Source organism: Marmota marmota, unplaced genomic scaffold (assembly GCF_001458135.2).
Source record: "Marmota marmota marmota unplaced genomic scaffold, marMar, whole genome shotgun sequence".
Classification (NCBI taxonomy): Eukaryota; Metazoa; Chordata; class Mammalia; order Rodentia; family Sciuridae; genus Marmota; species Marmota marmota.
The window spans coordinates 6,583,945-6,603,754 of record NW_026000108.1 but is presented as its reverse complement, the minus strand read 5'-3'; the positions used below and the strand labels follow the sequence as shown (position 1 = coordinate 6,603,754).

The 19,810-nt window shown below is 42.8% G+C and overlaps 1 protein-coding gene across 4 annotated transcripts in view; it reads left to right on the top strand.

Annotated features, from left to right (window-relative positions):
- Clnk (cytokine dependent hematopoietic cell linker) overlaps nucleotides 1-16,747 on the top strand; it is a 192,898-nt gene extending 176,151 nt beyond the window's left edge. For all 4 annotated transcript variants that reach the window (XM_048784193.1, XM_048784191.1, XM_048784194.1 and 1 more), the window contains 4 exons: nucleotides 4,065-4,198; nucleotides 7,511-7,588; nucleotides 11,288-11,443; nucleotides 16,333-16,747. In XM_048784193.1, coding sequence (XP_048640150.1) covers nucleotides 4,065-4,198; nucleotides 7,511-7,588; nucleotides 11,288-11,443; nucleotides 16,333-16,479 — 515 coding nt within the window. In that variant the 3' untranslated portion in view covers nucleotides 16,480-16,747. The remainder of the gene's footprint in view (nucleotides 1-4,064; nucleotides 4,199-7,510; nucleotides 7,589-11,287; nucleotides 11,444-16,332) is intronic.
- Nucleotides 16,748-19,810: the final 3,063 nt, after the last annotated feature.

Sequence of the window (19,810 nt, the reverse complement as noted above, 5' to 3'; positions counted from 1 at the left end):
ATGGATGGAGTTGGAGACTATCATGCTAAGTGAAATAAGCCAATCCCACAAAACTAAAGGCCAAATGTTTTCTCTAATATGCTGAAACTAATTCACAATAAGGTGGGGGGGGGGGCACTATGGAAGAATAGCTTTACCTTAGATTAGGTGGAGGGGAGGGGAAGAGATTTGGGAATAGGAAAGATAGTAGAATGGAACAGACATTATTACTGTATGTATATATGTGACTGCATGACCAATATGATTCTGCAGCATCATATTGATCAAATATCAAATGAGAAATTATATTCCATCTATGTATGATATATCAAAGTGCATAAATGCATTCTACTATCATGTATAACTAATTAAAACAAATTTAAAAATTTTAAAAATATATAGGGTTATTTTTATATAAAATCAATTTAAAGTGCAACATTAAATTAAAAAGTCTTCTAGTAAATGGCAGTGAAGTACTTGATTAAAATGATTTATAAGTTTTGACAGACTAAGTGGCATAAGAATTTTAAAATAAGCCAGGCACAGTGGCGCATGCCTGTAATCCCAGTGGCTTAGATGGATCTGAAGCTGAGGCATGAGGATCATAGGTTCAAAGCCAACCCCAGCAATTTAGCAAAGCCCTAAGCAACTCAGCAAGACCCTGTCTCTAAATAAAATATAAAACAAGGCTGAGGATGTAGCTCAGTAGTTAAGCGCCCCTGGGTTCTATCTCCAGTANTTTTGAACAGCCAACAATAAAAAATTTAAAAAAAAAAAAGAAAGGAAAGAATGCATTAGTGATTACTGATATCAGTATGATTTTGCAATAGGCTACCCTGCCTTGCCTGTTACTGACCACCTGGGGAAGTCATTCTTGCATTTACATTGTGTCAATCTCTTCATTCCTGTGACCCTCCTTTTCTAAGAAAAGCCCTAGGTCATAGGGTTGTAAAATGCAAATGCAGTGTTCCCTGTATGTGAGAAGAACCTTCCAAAGCTTAACTGCTTCCCTGATTTTATAACAAAATTGACTCCTTACTTGTAGCTGAATACATGCTCAGAATTTCATTCATTCAACAAAGACTCAAGCAGAGTTTCCGGAGAAAATTCTGCAGCAAACTTGTTTTGTTGAACTCATTCTCTGAACAGACTACAAGTGCATAACTGTTTCCAAACACTCTTTATTAAGCAAGACTCTTTAAATATTCAAGCAAGACTTGCAGGGTTGAAAAATAATAAATCAGTTGCCACAAAATCATGAAAAATTCAAAATCACTGAACACTGTTATGAATGAAACACAAACTATGTGGCAGGAAATGCTCTTAATGACTGTTTTACCTTCAAGAATGTTCTTACTGCTTCAACCCATGCTGAAAAAGCAGTTATGGTCATTTAAATAGAGAGTCTCTGCATACTGCTGCACTGCAACCTAAAATAAAGTTTTGGAGCTGATCTACTCTATGCAGCATAGCTGTTAGCATTCTCTTGGTCGGGATTTGCCTGGTGTCTAGTTCTCCATGATTTTACTTAGGATTTCTCTGTTTCATTGCACTCCATGTGCAGTTAGCATGGAATTTTTAAACCAACTCGCATCTGATTTTTAAAGGCTAAGTTTGCATCTCTGGTATTTATTTTGATTGTGAATATTCTGGATCTATTTTATAGCATTTTGTGCCTATTTACCCTATTTTTATTGACTTTTTAATTTGTTTTTTTTCCTATGATATATTGGACCCATCTCTTCTTTATACCCCCCTTTTCTTTCTCTTTTTTGAAAGTTGTATATTCCAAATTATTCTTCCATTGGTTAACTTTAACATTTTAAGTTAAAGTATGTTTGAGTTTTTAAAAACTGAAGCTGGTATTCTCTTCTCAAATAATACGAATAACTGAAAGCATTTAAGAATATGGATTCTGCATCATTTCAAAACTTTATTATTTATAAAAGCCTTACTACTTATAAAAATTTAGAAGGAGAGGGTTTCTTTAGCCATATTCCTGTTTTTAAGGTCATAAATTGGTGGGTAAAAATAATTTACTATGATAAATTTAATTGAATTAAATTTAGATTAGTTGTCTATTACAAATATTTTGATGATATAATTCCATATAACTAACACTCCTAGTCTCAACATTAAAAGCCACAGTCAATGGTACCACCAAGATGGAACTGTCCAGGTATGGGAAGTACTATTTGCTCTTCTTAGACATCTTGGAAAGAAAGTTGATTACTTGTAGCCGAATACATGCTCAGTTGGCTCAAGAAGCAGAGTTAATACAGATACATTCTAAATGTTATGGTAACTGGCTTATAAATATTTGCTGATGTTTTATTTAGTATTTCATCTCAAAAGTTCATTGGGTTGAAAGTAGCCCATTCTTTCAAAGTTCTTGTTAATCTATTAACCAGGACTGTAATTTTGGTTATATTTTTAGACCATATTAAGACCGTAATGCTTGTAATTGTTCTTGCATTGATCACCTTGCTTCAATTGTATGTTATTTGGTCCAGTATTTTACATACATATTTTATTCACATATTTTTAAAACTTTCAAAGTCTCGTGATTTCTGAACAGTTATTCCTCACTTAGAATTACTAGCAGTTACAAATGTCTAATTATTCTTCCTTGTACCTCACTCCATCCCTGTGATCTCAATTCAAGGAATTTCATCTTTAATTCGTGTTTACTGGAAGCACATACAATGGAAATATTATTTTGGTTGAAGTATATAGAGAAAATGGCATATCAAAACTTGTCAAGTGTGGTAGTATCTTAAATTTAAGTTCCAGGGGATATCCTACTATATCAATGATCTTTTTTCCATTGGCTACTTTAAAATGTACTTGTCTATTGAGCGTTTGAATTAACCTTCACCTAGGAATGATTTCACAGCATCCATACATTGGTACTTGAAGAATAATAGTTTGCAGATAACAAGAAATCTTCCAGTGTTAGCAGTATGTGTGTTTCATTTCTGTGACTATGACCAATACCCAAGATAAACCACTGCATACATGGAAAAGGTTTGTTTTGACTTATGGTTTCAGAGATCTCAGTCCACAGTCACTTGGCCCCAACACTTTGGGCCTGTGGTCAGGCAGAATGTCATGAGGAGTGTGTGTGGTAGAGCAGGCTTCTCAGCTCACAGTGGTCAGGGAGCTGAGAGAGAGGAAGGATTTGGGTCCCAAGCGTTCCCTTCAAGGCACCCCCAATGACCCAACTTCCTCCAAGTAGGCCGTAGCTCCCCAAGTTTCGACTACCTCCCAATTGCCCCATGCCCTAGGGACCAAGCCTTCAACACCTGGGCTTTGGAAGACATTTAAGACCCAAACCATAACAACATGTGATAATACTTTTAAAGTTACACTTTTGCAAGTGACACCACCAATCTCACCAGAAAAGTCTGTTGGGATGCTCTTACGTCACAGAGGCAGAAGCAAGCTTTCCCTGATTCCAATCTGCACTTGCAAAGTCTAAATTTATGATCAGCAACAAATGCTGCCCCTTTTTCCCATGAAGTGATAAGTTCACTTTCTTCATTTTTAAAAAAATACTTGCCAACTACTTAAATTGGAATAGCCAAGGTGTGCCTATCAGTCATTCGTTCGAGTTTAAAAAGTGGTGTTTCATTTTTTTGAAGTTATTATTTTAATTTTTTTCAATGGTATTTCCTGAGTTGTGAATGAGCTTGGCATGTTTAAGAAACTGAACAGAGTTCATTACGGCCAGAAGAGAACGGGCGATGTGGAGGAGGGTGAGGATGGAGAGAGCTTTAGAACACAAGGAAGAAGTTTTGCTTTTGTTCCAGGGAGGAAGGGAATCATGGGAGGATTTTGAAACAGGAAGTGGCAAAGTCAGAATGACATTTTTAAAAGATTACTCCGGGTGCCCGGTGGAGAGAGGGGAAGAGGTGAAAGCTGAAGCAAGAGAAAGTGCAGAGGGTGCAGCCCTCGAGGAGAGGAGGTGGGTGCAGCCAGGACAGTGGCCACAGATGGGCAGCGGGAGGCTCCTTGGCTCGTGCAGGGGAGGCAGGCTGAGCTGGTAATGCCATCACACTCAGCGGTGACTTCTCTCTTCCCAGATGATGAGGACAGCATGCAGGCCTGCTCTGCCCAGAGGTGCCAGTCCCCTGCCAGCCACGGCCCTCCTGGAAACACACTGCCCCATCCGGACACAAGCTGGAGAGAACCTTTTCCAGCCCCATCTGATGAAAAGGTAAGCCAGACACTTCTTCACCTCGTCCTTCTGGGTGTAAGTTGCATCTGAAGAGAGCTTCAGCGGGCAATGCCCACGAGGAGGTTATTGTGATTAGCATTGATTTGTTTCCTTTATGGCTACATATTTGGGGTTAAACATTTCTAAAAGCACTTTTTGTACTTTTGTTTCATCAGTTTCTTCAAGCTGTGTGTTTCCAGATTCTCAACTATTTTTGTTCATTAATCCATAAAAATAGAGATTATTGGACTCGTGGAGGTTAAATAATCTTGTGGGGATTTAACTAGGATTTGCATATGGCAATTCTTTCTCCAACAAAATACTCACATATCACACACTCACTTCATTGACCAGTCCAATGAACATTTCCTGGGCACTTATGTGCCAAGCAGTGTGCTAGTGTCCCAGAAGAGACCTACAGAGGGGAGAGATGGCAAAGTTCTGTCTTTCATCTCTTTCCTGTTCTGGCTGTAAAACCAGCTCCACTCATTAGATCCACTCCCTCTGGGACCACTCTGCACTCAGCTGTGTGGAGGAAGAGCTTGCTTTGTAGCTGGTGTGCCCTTCTCTCCTCACCTGTGACGTCACTCATCACAGGCCGTCCACACAGCATGGACGGATGCACTTTGTCTGGTGTGCATCCCATGCCCCTGTATCGTTCACCAACTTTACAAGGTTGGTAGGCAGAAGCAGAGCATGCGGGCACCTCTCGTTCATTCCTCATAATCCCTGAATCGTCTCAAAGGCCTTGTTGTCCTTATACTTAACATTAATTCCAACCTAATTCTAAAAGTTGTCTTTTACTCTTAATTTAGACTCGGGGAAATCACTGCCCTCACGTCTTCTATTGCCCCTTCCCCTGTACCTGGACGCCCTTCACTCTGCCATCTCTGTAAGCATGGGATCCTGGGTTTTAACTGGATCTCACCCAAGGTCAAGCCTCTGTCAGAGCTTGGGGTTCCTTATGGGCAGAAGAGAGGCTCAGACTAGAAGAGGATGTTCCCTGCTTTCAATTATTTACTCCCAACCATGGTATTTACTTAATAATGTACTTTAAGTAGACTGTTTTCTTTTGGAATCACTACTCTAAAAAAAATAAATAAAAATAGTATTCCATGCCATGGATAGAAAGCAATCTTAAAACTAATTCTACTCCCCAGTATTTCCCCCAAAAGGATTGAAAGCAGTCATATAGATATGCATACACTCATGCTCATAAAGAAACTATTGATAATAGACAGAAGATGTAAAGAACCTAAATGTCCATTGACAGATGAATGGATAAGCAAAATGTTGCACAAATACACACACACACACACACGCACATACACACACACACACATGCGCAAATTATTTAGCTCCAATAAGGAATGAAGTTCTGACATGTGGTACAACATGAATCAACTTTGAAAACAGTGTGTGAGTGAAATTCAACAGACACAGAAGGACAATGTGTGCTTCCTCTATACGAGGGACCTAGAGAAATCAAACTCATAGAGGCCAAAGGTCTGGAGAGGTAAGGGTCATAGTTGTTGTTAATGGGTGCAGTTTCACTTGCAGAGAATGAAAGAGTCTTGGAGATGCATAACGTAACAATGGTTTGGAAGTAAGTGTAGTTAATGCCTTTGAATTGTCACTTAAATGGCAAATTTTTACATTATTTTATCACAATTTATTTTAAAAATCATTGCAACAGAAACAAATGAAATCATAGCAGGATCTCGCAGCCTGCCAATGGCTATCAGCAGAAGAGTTTCTCTTGTGTTAAAGGAGAGATTAAAAATGTCAGAGATATTAAAGAAATGCACAAAAATGAAATGTTCCTCTTGAATTACTCAGAAGTCTAGAAAGAGAACTGAAGGGCAACACTGCTCCTACCCCAGGCAGCTCAGAGCCACCTAATGCCAAGTGGAGCAATGCCCACACCTCGGGCCCCTCCCGACCACACCTGGAGACACACAGGCCTAGAAAATTCTACACATCCTCCAACTTGAACAAATAAATCAGCACAGACAAAAGTGCACCATGAAGGAGCCCTGCCAAGCCCCAGGCTGGCCAAGAGCACCCCAGACTTCAGACAGCTCACACTGCAGCAGGAGGTAGGGTCCCAAGCCGCCTTGTGCTGGGATCCTATCACATGGTTTTGAGAGAGAGTAGCATACTGGGTTCTCTTCTGGACCCTCCCAGCACCTACTCTCCCTGGGGCTGTGGATGAGGTGAAGTCATATAATACAAAGGAGGCCTCGAATAAGAGGTGACTGTGGGTCCCGATCTTGATGGAAGGGAGCGGACAAGCTGGGTAACAGCAAGTGAGAACAGGAGGGGTTCTGGGCACAGGTCTAAAGCTGGGTTTCTAGGAACAGCAAGCTCATCTGGCTGCCAGACACACATCCTGAGATGGTGGCAGGAAAGGAAGCGGCAGGTGGGCGCTTGTGCATGCCTGCTGATGTCCTCCAGGTGTGCTCACCATGGATGGATTGGGTTTACTGGGAGGGCCAGACTCCAAAAAAGTCACTAAAGGCCCAGGGTTGTGTCCTTAAGTCTTACCAGCCACGTGGCAGGTTTTGACTTCCTGAGCCTCTGTGGTCCCTCTACTAACGTCAACACTACCTGTCATGCCTGTTTCACAGGAATAGTGTGGGGATGGCCTGGGACACTAAATAAGAAGGGCCTTGTAGAGGGGTCACCCAATTTTTTGATCCTTGGCATTCTCTGACAGAATTGCAGATCCGTGGTTTTTCCTATTGTCCTTCCTTCACCCTGTTGTGGGGGATTTCATCATCAAAACAATCTAAAACCTCTTATCAGTGATGTAACTAAAGCAGTGTGGGATAAGGAGAAAATCTCAGCCCCACCATATGGCTGCAGGCTAGTGACATAAGACACTCCATCCACACCCCTCTCCCGCCTTCCTGCCTTCATGATGGCCAGGAGAGCTGGGCTCCTCAAACGATATCCGTCCCCCCTCAATCAGCTTCAGCAGGGTCTCGAAGCCTGAGAGACGGAGGGTCTACTATCCACACTGAGGGCAGAGCCAGAGACTCTTTCCATTGACTCTCAAAGACAAGCTTCTCTCCCTCCTGTCAACCTCAGAATCCCCAGCTGAGGTTATTTTTTCTGCATCTTTTTTTCTCCAAAGCAGCTGTGGGCATCTCCAGGTTCAAGGACAGGATTTCATTTGCTTGATTTCTACTACACAGTCACCTGTAGCTGGGCACTGGTAGAACAAAATAAAATTAGAGTGAACTCATTGGTAGTTAGAACTCCCCTTTGGTGCTCCCTAACATGTCCTTCCTGGAACCTGTTCTGTAGGAAGTCCAGCACAACGAGTGGTACGTTGGACAGTACAGTCGCCAGGCCGTAGAAGAGGCGTTAATGAAGGAGAACAAGGTAACACATTCTGCAGAGGCCATCACTGGTGACACAGTGGCCTTATGCTTTTCTGCTCTAGGTCACAGGCTATGACAAGCAGCACAGTTCCTGCATCACCCTGCACGTCTCAGTGTTGGGAGGTTGCCATTGAAAAGGGGATTTAAAAGGGGACAGTTTCAGATCTACATCTCGGTTTTGCCACTTTCCAGCTATGTGACTTTCTCGCATTCCTAAATAGCCTTACCTGTAGATTTGGGGTTTTTTTAATTCATAAACTGAAAAATAGTAAAAAATCAACCTCAAGGAAGTTTGGAGATCAAATGTGGAAACACTGGAAGGTTCCTCCTGGATTCCTCAAGTCCCATCTCCTCGCTAAAGGTCTGCCTAAGGCATGTGGGGTCTTTATGTTTCACTTCTTCTGGAAAGGAACAGGGACCATGAATGCTGCATGTCAGCACGTGACAGGTTAGGCTGCAGTAACACAGTATCCCGGGGTCTCAGTCATTTAACATAACAAAATATCATTTCTCCTTTGCACTCTACGTTTAAGACAGGTCTGTTCAGGTAGATCCGGCTGCTGGCCATGTCATCTCCATGGTGTGCCTCCACCTTTATATTCTAGATCTTTGCACTTCCTCTCCAAAGTAATGACTTCACCTCTGCTCACATATCATTGACCAAATTTACATGACCAAACCTAACCTCAAAGAGGATGGGGAAGTACAAACCTACCATGTAGCCAAAAAGAAAAGAACTAGAATATCTGCAATCAGAGCAAATGACTATCATAACCACCATCACAAAGCAAATAGTTATCATGCAACTACTATGTGCAGAGAACATAGTAGGTGGCTTAAAAGTGATATAAAGTTTATCAAGACTAGTTCAACATCAAAACCTATCCTCAACTAACCGGTTCCGTGGTCATTATTGAGTAAGGAAAAAAATATGAGTCAGTTAATCACTGAATAAATATGATGGGTCTCCAATAAATTTTAATAAAACATCATTCTCAGAATTAGTAAACCAATCAATAAGTTATATATATTTCTATGATAAACACAATCATGGCCCACCCCAAGATGTCAGCCTCCTAATCTCTAGAACCTGTGAATATCACTTTATATGGAAAACAGGACTTTGCGGATGAGATTAAGTTGGGGATCTTGATGTGGGGAGGTCATCCTGGGCTAACTAACTGGGCCCAGAATCATCACAAGGGTCTTTATAAGAGGGAGCAGGGTCAGAGAGGAAGGAGATCTGGTGATAGAAGTCTAGGTCACACTGATGGGGAGACGTGAGCTGGAAATTCTAGCTGCCTTTAGAAACTGAAAAGGCTGTGGAAACAGATTTTCCCTACTGCTTCAAGCCACGGAGATCCACGTTAGACTCCAGACTTCCAGAGCTGTTAGAGAACATATTTGTGTTTTAACACAGGTGCCAGTAAAGTATCCTGAGCATATCAGGAATAAATGGAACTATCCCATTTCCTGGATGAGGAGACAGAGGCTAAGCCAAGGGCTGTGTCACAAAGGAAGAAGTGGCAGAACCTGTATTCAAGATCAGTGTCCTTTTCAGTAATCCTCAGATGCCTCTGGGAGGCACTGCAGTCTTCACAGCTGGATGGGGAACCCCAGTGGCTGGGTGATGCCCACCTCAAGGACCTTCCCTTCCACTAAACAGGCCGTGCTGGCCTCTGCTGGGTAGAGTGGCAAGGACAGGGAAGGTAGACTCTGGCGTGGGCTCCCTCCTTGGCTGGTCAGTGCCAAATGCCCTTGGAGGACCTGCACCTGGAGCCCAGGTGTGAACCATGCTAGAAAAGCAACGTGCACGTCACCAGATGCCCCTCTGACAATGTTTCACTTGGACACGCGGTAAACGGCCGTCCCTCCCCTTTGCGCCTGCCTCTGCTTCTTCCCAAGAAGCATGGAGGGAAGAAACAATCTAAGATGAATGACTTCATGATTTCCTTAGCATAGCTCCTTTTCTGTTTGTTTCAGTTGTGTCAAAATGTGTTTCCGATTTATGGAAGATAATTTAATTTAAGCTGCAGGATTGCCCAGATTTCTTTTGACAAATTCAATGTAGAGTTCAAGATGATAAACCCATAACTTGGCCCAGAGCCTTGGCCCCCTCTCCCTGTCTGATCTTTGGCAATGCTCTGTGCTGGAGTATTAAGGTTTCAATTATGGATGAGTGTTTTATGCAGAACAAGTTCCAGAAAAATTCCTCAATCACACTTTATGTGCTTGGAGCCTGGAGTATTTAAAGAGCAAGAATCTGGGTTAGACTGACTGATGCTTTAGGAAGTTCACTTAAGCTCTTAGGCCTCAATACCCTTTACCTTCTAAAGTGACGTTAAAATACCTGTCCCTCAAAGTTAATGTAAAGATGAAGAAGTGTATGTGAAGGGCTGGGCACCTCAAGAGCTACTTAGTAAACCTTAGCTGCCTGCTGTGTAGCGTAATAGGTCTCTATAAATTTAATGCATTTGTGGCATGTAGAGCACTGTATAGTACTTTTACCATTATTACATACATTAACATCTATAACTATGAATTTCAATTATAGATAATTATATATAAATACTATATACAAACCAGGCCTATGAACAGATATTATATAGCTATTACAGATATCATATACAGCATATATAGACAAAATACTACATACAATCCATACCTCTAGAGATATTATATATAACCTATATGAAGACACAACACTATAATAACCCATATCTATATATCTTATAGAGAGACATAAAGTAATTATTGTATATAAAAACCTATATCTAAAATATTTATCTTCAGTCATTTATACCCCTCTACACAGTAATCCATACAATCAGCTGCAGCCTTCCCACCATGTAAATGATGCAAGATGACCACCAAGGGGGCCTGGGTTCAGGAGGACGGCTTCGTTCCTCAGCCTTTCACCACCGGACCATCTTCCCGAGCTTGTCTCTGGAGGGTGCCTGATCACTGTGACCTGTGGCCAGACCTCAGCCCTTGGACCCTTGATCCTGTTCACCTTCTGGAAACCCTCTCATTTCTAACTCGCTTGTGGGACCCCAAAGCTCCTGGTTTTCCTTCTTCTCTGGGCAGATTTCCTTCCTTGCCCTGACTTTGCCTCCGCCTCACTCCGGTGGATCCCATCCTCTCACAGGTCTCTCCACTCATTTTGTATTCAAAGCCCCCTGCTTCTATGGGGGACCCTGGTCCTCATTGCCATCTCCAAGGCCGATTACTTAGGTTAAAATCTTCCCCTCTCAGCTGATGTTGGCTTGACTCTCTCTAGAAGCCCCAAGCAGCAGGCAGAACCGGAAACAGGAGGATGGTGACAGAGGCAAGGACCACATGTCAGAGGGCGTGAGGGCTGTCCGTTCAAAGGCTGAGAGCTCCAGGACAGGAAAGATGGGAGGTCAAGCCACAAGACAGGTGGGCATGTCGGCCATGAATGCCATGCTGAGGTCAGTAGAGGATGATGGAAGATTTGCAAGAAGTGCCAGGATCCACCCAGTACCCTTCTCAGAAAGTATAAGAACCCCATCCATCCAGATGCTCAATAAAAACATACTGCATTAAATTCCATAAACAAATGTTTTGCCCAAAACTAAACCCATATGGGAATCTAACCCTCAGGAACATTCCTTGTTGACATTACACGGGCAGGACACTGATGTACCTGAAAAGATGACCATTATTCCTTTTGTTTCAGGATGGTACCTTCTTGGTCCGAGACCATTCCACAAAATCCAAGGCAGAGCCCTATGTTCTGGTGGTGTTTTATGGGAACAAAGTCTACAATGTGAAAATCCGCTTCCTGGAGAAGAGTCAGCAGTTCGCACTGGGGACTGGGCTCCGAGGAGATGAGGTGCGTGCACCCGACCTGGGGCCCTTGCCCAGGCTAGCAGCAGCAAATACAGGTAGAGTCTGGAGGATGCTGCAACCCCGGCGCCCTGAATGAGCGCATGGTGAGTGAGCAGACCAGTGCACGTGCCTGCCACACCCAGCCACGGCGAGAACGCCTGCTTCAAAACCAAGAGACGAGTGGCCAGTTCTCACCTTGGTGAGGACTGGCTAGTGGATGAAGGCCAAACACCCAACAGTGCAGGGACACACGAGTCTCACCACAAATGTTAGTTACTATATTTTCATTATTTTTAATGAGTCCTTTTAATAACTAGAATATCACCCCTCTCTGATGAACACCGATTGTGCATGGACTTGCCAGCTCCGATTCTCTTTACCCTTCTACATCTCTTCCAGCCCATAGAAATTTCTCATTTTTAAGAAAAGCATTCTATGATTTATAAATGCTTGGGCTAAAAGGCTCCTCTTCCTTAGAGAATACAGGATGTGGATGTCATGTGGCTTATGCGTGCCAGGGGCCATTTAATTTGATCTTTCGTGTGGTCCTTGAAAAGCCGTGGGAAGGACACATTAGTCAGTCCCCTTTGCTGGTGAGGAAACTGAGTCTGTAACAAAGTTGCAGCTGTTTGGGGGGCAGGCCCTCTTTGGTCTGCTGGGGGAGAGATGAGGCCAAGCGGCTGTGTGGTTAGATGCTCATGGAGTTAGGCTGTCAGCTGTTCACCAACAGCCTTTGCAAAGAGGAGCTCCCAACAAAGGCAGCCCATAGATCCAACCCTCGGCTTCCAGATGAGCTACTCCAATTACGGCCACCAAGGACCCTTAGGAACCCAATGCCTATTTAAAAAAAAAAAAAAAACCCTTTTTGATGAATCCATAATTTTCTCTCCTTTGTGTCCTCTAAATATGGGTTTCCTTTTCACGTATTTGCTGACCTCCCCCTTGCATTTGCTCTGCATTGGCACCACTCTGAGCAGTGAATAACCATTAACTAACTTGATCCACAGAGTCTTTAGAGCACCCTTGGAGCCAGGTGCAGCTGACACCTCCATTTAACAGATGGTGAAACCAAAGCACAGAAATGTTAAGTAACTGGCTCAAGGTCATGGCTAATAAACAGTAACACTGGGAGTCAATATAATCGGAAAAAAAAATGGCTTCCTCATAAGGTCACAGATAACATCAAGACCTACCCATTTGAAAACAGCCCAGAACAAGTAAGTTAACGATAGTTAGTTAACACTTACATGGCGCTCACCGTTTGCTGGACACTGGGTGAGAAACTGCAATTATCCTCCTTGAGAGAAGCTGTCCTCTGGCCCTTTCAATCTGAGCCTTGGCCTTGCTGGGGAAGAAGCTCACATCTTCAAGGAAAGATAGATGGAGGAATGTGGTGTAGCAAGGCTCTGCTAAGTGCAAGACATCTGCAGGCTCCTGCATCTGTGCTCAGATGGCACTGTTACCACCTCTGCAGGAAAAGCATAATGAGAAATTCAAGGACAGTTACTAGTCACATGCTTTGTAGCTGTCCCCAAGCTCCAGCAGTACCAAACTCATGTCAGGCTTGTAGAGGCAGGTGCTTAATAAGCATCATCCAGTCCACCTGGTGTGATCCCTGAAAGCATTTCCTTAGGGCTGTGTGCCCCGGACGTAGGCAAGGACCATAAGGGCTGCAGGAGAAGTCTGATCAGGCCCCTGAGAGGCTCTGTCCGTCGGCACACCTCAACAGCACGAAGGGTGTGCAAATCCTATAGGTCCCCAAATCAAACGCCTGAGCCACTCCACTTTGCTATGTATTAAGAAGCTTGGGTCATGTAATTACCCGGATGCCTATAAATTCATTCCTGAATTCAGATTTAGTGATCATCTGTGGTGTTGGTTTTCCAAGGGTACTATTGTAAATTATCACAAACCGGGTGGCTTGAAACAAGAGAAATCTCTCTCCATTCTGGAGGCTAGAGAAAATCAAGGCATCAATGGGGAGATGATCCCTCCAGAGACTCCAGGGTGGGCTCCTTCCTCAACCCTGCAACTGCTGGCAACTGTGCCATCATCGGCTTCCGTGGCTTCTGGCCCCGCCCTCCCAGTCTCTGCCTGTGTTCACACTGAAGGCTCTGCTCCCGCTAAAGTCTCCCACCACTTCAGGAAACACAGGTTTACATCCGGGGCCCCAGACAACCTAGGATGAGCTCCTCCTCAAAAGATCCTTAATACTGGTTTTACCCAATAAAATTAGATTAACCCTGTGAACATGAAAGTGATAGCCATCGACTCTGGGTCAAGGACATGGACATGGGAAGGGGGGCGCCACTTGGCCCACTCTGCCCATTTTCTTATCTATTGGCCAAACATTAATTTTATGCTTGCACCTTGCTAGACTCAGTGCTCCATCCTGGGAACAGACTAGAGAAAGGGAGAGTCCCTGCCACCCAGGGACACCGTGTTCACCTGTGCCTACCTATGCAGGCACCTAAGCAACAGTGAGACTGGTTCAGTACCTGTCCCGGCCAGCCAGGGAGGCACCTGCCCTAAGCAACCTGTGGAGCTTTACCTGCTGCTAAATGCCAACCCTTATGTAAGCTTTAAAAGTCCTGTTAGTCGGCATTCTGGGAAAGATGAAAAAAGACAGCTATTTTAATTACTGGTCCCTCGGCAAGTGATTACAAGTTTCTGAAAATTCAATGTTTACTTGAGAAATTAAATTTTAAAGACTAAGATGAACAATGAACCATGGGTTTATTTCTCACTACTCCTATCATTTTATTTCACCTCATCTCTCTTGGCCTTTCCCCCACCACCTGACACCCCTCCTCCTTTTATTTCCATGTGAGTATCTGATTTTTTTAGCAAGAAAAAATGAAACATGTATGATAAACACAATACAAAAGATAAATACAACAGAGCTAAACTTTAAGGTCCAATATTAAACCATGCCTGGCTTAATAAATATTACAGGCATGTGCCTGTAATCCCAACAACTCAGGAGGCAGAGGCAGGAGGATCACAAGATTGAGGTCAGTCTCAGCACCACATAAAAATAAAATAAAGATATTGTGTCCACCTAAAACTAAAAAAAAAATATTTAAAAAAATTTTTTTAATCTAAAAAGTGCTGGGGATATTGCTCAGTGTAAATCAGCCTGATCCTCACTAGTAAAAAAAAAAAAGAAACAATATCTAATATTAAGATGTTATTTACTGTCCCACTGAAAAAAATAATGATTTCATATAAAAGTAATAATTATAACCTTTTCTAAAAATCTCTTTGGGGGCAACATTTCAGTTGTGGCCATGTCACTAGAAGTCAATAATAAATGACAACCTGATTAACTGTACCTGCCTTGCTTCCTGCTACTTATTATAATTATGATGCCATATAAAATATTATTCATTTAGTAGATCATTAAAACAATTATTATTGAGTTCATTATTTGAGGGCAAGCCTAAGGAAAAGAGAAAACAGAAATTAAGTCTAAGTGTCTTGCACCCTCTCAGCCTTTGACAGTGTCTGTGGCAGAGTTTTCAGCTTGTCTCAGTCTGTTTGGGATGCTATAATAAAATCCTATAGAACTGGTAGCTTACAAACAACAAAAACTTCTTTCTCCCAGTTCCAGAGTCTGGGAAGTCTAAGGTCAAGGTAGATTCAGTGTCTGCCGAGGACTTACTTCCTAGTTCATAGATGGGGCCTTTTCACTCTGATCTCACATGATGGAAAGGTCTCTCTGGGATCTCTATAGTAAGGACATGAACCCCATTCACGAAGGTGCCATACTCATGACCTAATCACTTCCCCAAAGCCTCACTTCTTAATACCATCACGTTGGGGGTGAGGATTTCAACATACGAGTTCTCTCCTGTTCCCAGAAGAATGAAGCTCCATTCCTGCCCTGGCCCCCCAGCTGTGTGACTGTGAGGAATTCTTCAGGAAAGATCATTCCACCTGCTCTGCTGGCCTCAGGGGCTTGCAGAGGACGACTGGGTGGAGGCAGAGAGAACAAGTCTTCCCAACTACCTTCAAACGTTGCCCTCAGGAACTCGTCCAAACCCACCCATCAGAATGTCTGCATAGTTCTGCACAAGTCTTCCCAGCACCCGTCCTTGTCTGTGCCCTGTAGGTCCTGCTTTTCATGTCTCAAAACCTTCGCTGTGACTTATTTAGGATCACTGATCACACAAAGCCCTTTTCAAGTCTCTACTCTGGACACAACACCTCCTGGTTCCCCAAAACGTGAAATAACCTTACTTCCCATTGCATTGCTATAGCACTTTGTCTCTCCAGAAATTGAACTCGGCAGTCGCCTCCCTGTTTCATAAGAAGCCCAGGGAGGACAGCCAGACTGGCCAAGGACCAGTGGCCCCGTAGTTGTCACCACTCGTCTGTGCTAACTACAACTCCTGAGGACAAGAGGGCTGGCAGGAAGGAAAGCACCTGAAGTACTTCCCATCCTTTCCTGGGCTCCAGCTCTGTCCTCCCTTCTGGCTGGGCCCAGGTAGGGGTGAGGCTAGGAGGCAACAGAGGCGCCATGATACTTGCTACATAATCAGCCCACCTGAGTCCTTCTGCCTGGGAAGGCTGCGACAGGAGGATGGTCCTTGGTCAGCGGGTCTGAGTCCAGGAAAGGCTCTGTGAGAGGAAACATGAAGAGCTGTTTGGGCTCACTGGGGTCCCTGCGAACACCTTTGTCACCTCCTCTCACCTGCTCATCCTTACCACTCACCCTTCAAGACCTTCTTTGCCAAATCCTTAAAAAAAAAAATTCACTCTAACCTATCTTTATACATGAAAATTGTGAGACGAGGTACCCTTGTCCCTGAATAAAAGAGAGCACCTTAGCTGCAGTGTAACCAGACATAAAAATGTTAAAAACCATTACCTCTCCTTTGTGTGTTGCAGAAGTTTGATTCTGTGGAAGACATCATTGAATACTACCAGTATTTTCCTATTACACTCATTGATGGCAAAGATAAAACCGGAGCCCACAGGGAGCAGTGCTACCTCACCCAGCCACTGACCCTCGCTGGACACTTCCCGCCTGGCTAGCCTGGTGCTTCTTCCTCCTTGTTCATTGAAGTCAATGTGTGTGTCGTTTTGCATTTATCTCAAAAGATTATTTTTTGTGTATTTAGGGATGACTTTTTTGACTTTGTAAAAAAGAAAGTAAACGTTCTATGATGGATGGAAATTGGAAAGATCAAACATGATTTTGAAAGTTGAAACAGAAATATGTATAACATGCAAGAGGATAAAAACCAGGCTCTTACAAGTATTTTCTAAACAAAAACAACAACAATAAAAAATATCAACAGGGTATTATGCTCATGTTGCAGCAAAGATTGCAAGAAGGTATTGCTTAAAGACTTGCAGCTGGCCGGAGCATGACTAGATGAAATGAGGTTCCCAAACATGCCTCTCCACAGGGCGCTGAGCTGGCTTTTGTCTCAGAATTGCTTGGGGTTCGCACATTTACAATGTTCGGACAATTTTTTATGCTAAAAACGTTGGGGAATGTTAGTTCTACTTTATTATTAATCCAGGAAATTCTTTTATAGGGATAAAATATGATATGAGAAACAAGAGCACTTGTGATTATCAGCTGAAGGACAGAAACTGCAAACATTTTGACTATGGTGTGAAACGTCCACAGGGCCAGTGCCTAGCAGGCTCTGTTTACCATAACTCTGAGACAAATAGAACTAGTAAATTCATAGTAAGGAGCTCAGACCACATCCCATTCCAACCTTAAGGTGAGCATATATCTGAGTGAAAAAAGAAATGTTTTTAAACAAATCCAATAATGGTTCAAAGATACGGAATCACTGTCCTCAAATTAGTGCTGATTCTTGCAGTGACATTGCATATCAAGACATTGTCTCCTCTCAAGACAAACAGGATTTAATGTGATTCCTGTTTTGCAATACAGATGAGGGAGTGAAGGTTCAAAGAGGTTATTGATCTCCCTCAATATAAGGATGAGCCCAGTGGGGTGTAGTGGAGCACACCTGTAATCCCAGTGGCTCCAGAGGCTGAGGCAGGTGGATCACAAGTTCAAAGCCAGCCTCAGCAACTTAGCAAAGTCCTAAGCAACTTAGTGAGACCCTGCCTCAAAAATTAAAAAAGACCCTGGGGATGTGGCTCAGGGTTCAATCCCTGGTACAAAAAAAAAAAAAAAAAATCAGTCCATAAAAGGGAAAAAAATTAAATACAGTTATCTTAAAACAAAGAAATTCTTGAAGTAAGTTTTTAAAAAGGTACTTTGAAATCAAGGGAACACCATGACCTCAAAGTGTAAATGTAAACTTCATGGGGTGTTTATGGAACGGGAGCTTTAATGCAGAAGTAAAACCAAATGGGACTCAAAGGCAACAGAATCTTGTGAAAGCAATGTCCAGGGAAGTCTCTTCCCTAAACAGTAGGCAAAGAGCTCTCTGGGAAGAGCTCGGCATCCACCCAGACACTAACTCAGGTGCTCACCCTTACGAGGGCCTGGAAGTGATGTGTCCAAGCTCCATCAGGAACGTGCAATGAGGAAGCTCCCGGTGGAGGTCCGTGAAGGGCAGAACAGAGAGACAGGGAGACCCTTGTGGCTGCTGCTGAGGAGGCAGAGAGGGAGAGAGCAAGTGCAGGAGAAGCAGAGCAAGACTGAGCAGCAGGTCAGGGACTCTTGGCCAGCCATGGCTCGACCCATGCCAAAGGCTGCCTATGAAGCAGAGCATCACATGGGCAGAAGTGGCCGGGGCTCGGTGCCTCCCCATGCCATCTCTGCCCAGTTCCCTGGAAGAAAACAGACCTGCAGGTCCTGTGGCAGACCCAGAGGGGCCACTCAGGGAGGCTGTCAGATTGTAACTGTTTTTGATTCTGACAACCGACAGTTCTCTAAGGAGGACAGGGCAGATATTCCTAACACGTTTTATAATTGAGGAAATTGTCCTTCCTTGGCCAAAATCTTACAATGATTTAGTTGTGACTGGAGCCAAGGTTCTCATAGGTGATTCTGTTCATTTTGCCTGCTTTATTGGTTTTTGGAAATTCAATATATGGGCTTGGCATGTCCACATTCCAGTATTTAACCCTCTTCAACCCTGACTCATTTTCAGTGTAAAGAGCCACTTGATACTCAGCCTCAGTAGAGCAGTAGGATTGAGGCTGTGTCTGAGTATAGCATCGGTGCAGTTGCTGTTTCTTTCAGACTAAATAATCCCCATTCTGAACCTTTCTCTCTGTCACCTTGGTGAAGAATTGTCGCAGCACTGATTTGCATACCACATGTGTGTTCTCTGGGAGGCACTACTGTGGAGTTGTAAACAAAGGTGTGAATAAGTGATTCCAGGCAACAAGTGTGCAAATAAATAAGCCAAATCTAAACTGGTTTCCTATGACTCTGTGTGTTTCTATTGTAACAATTATTACTGAGAGTTTGTGTGGTGAGGCCAACATTAAATATTTTAATGAATCTCCCGATGGCTTTGAAAAGTCCTCAACCAGGAAATTATAAATTTCCCTCAATTTATTTCATAGAAAACTTCCCTTCTTGGTGTGGGTGTAAAAGACAGAATAACTGCATCATAGTTGTAATTAATTAAATCTGGGCTAATTACTATAGAATAATCAAATTTCCCCATTGGCAAATAGAGCCCATATCATACATATGTGTATCATGCAGTGCACATTTTATGATAGCCTAGGTTGTATATGATTAGCATTATATTTGTTTATCTCTTTTTATCCTTGGTAATATTTGTTCTAGCTAAGCATATTTACTTCTTTTGAGCAGTTGTGATATATAGCTGAGCTAACTTAAATGAAAGCAAATATGTAATTAAATATTCTATTATTCTCTGGAACTGAGTATGGAAAAAGGAAATTTAAAATGTACTTTAATTTTCTTTGTTTCATTTCCCATTACCCCTAGAGCCCTTTTGAAATCATATTTAAGACAGATATAGAAAAAAAAAAACTTCTAGAACAATTATTGACATATGAGCACTATGCTGGATTTGGGGGATAAAAATGAAAAAAGAGACAATTCCTCTGAGAGTTACAGCCAGGCAGGAGCTTCATGCGTAAGGAACATCTTAACAGGTGTGAGATGATATCTCATTGTGACTCTGATTTGCATTTCCCTGATAATTAGTAACATTGAGCATCATTTTATATACCTGTTGTCCATTATCAAAATACAAAAGATACCAGTTTTCTCTATATCAATTATACCTCAATAAAGCTGTTTTTTAAAGACACATGTGTTACAAAAATCATCTGGTACATAATAACAGATGTGGCAGCTCTATTCTCTCTCCTGCACCATCAGGGCATTGGTGGGCAGGAACATGACTCATGGAGAATGTGGTCAGGGAAGGGCTCCCAGAAATGT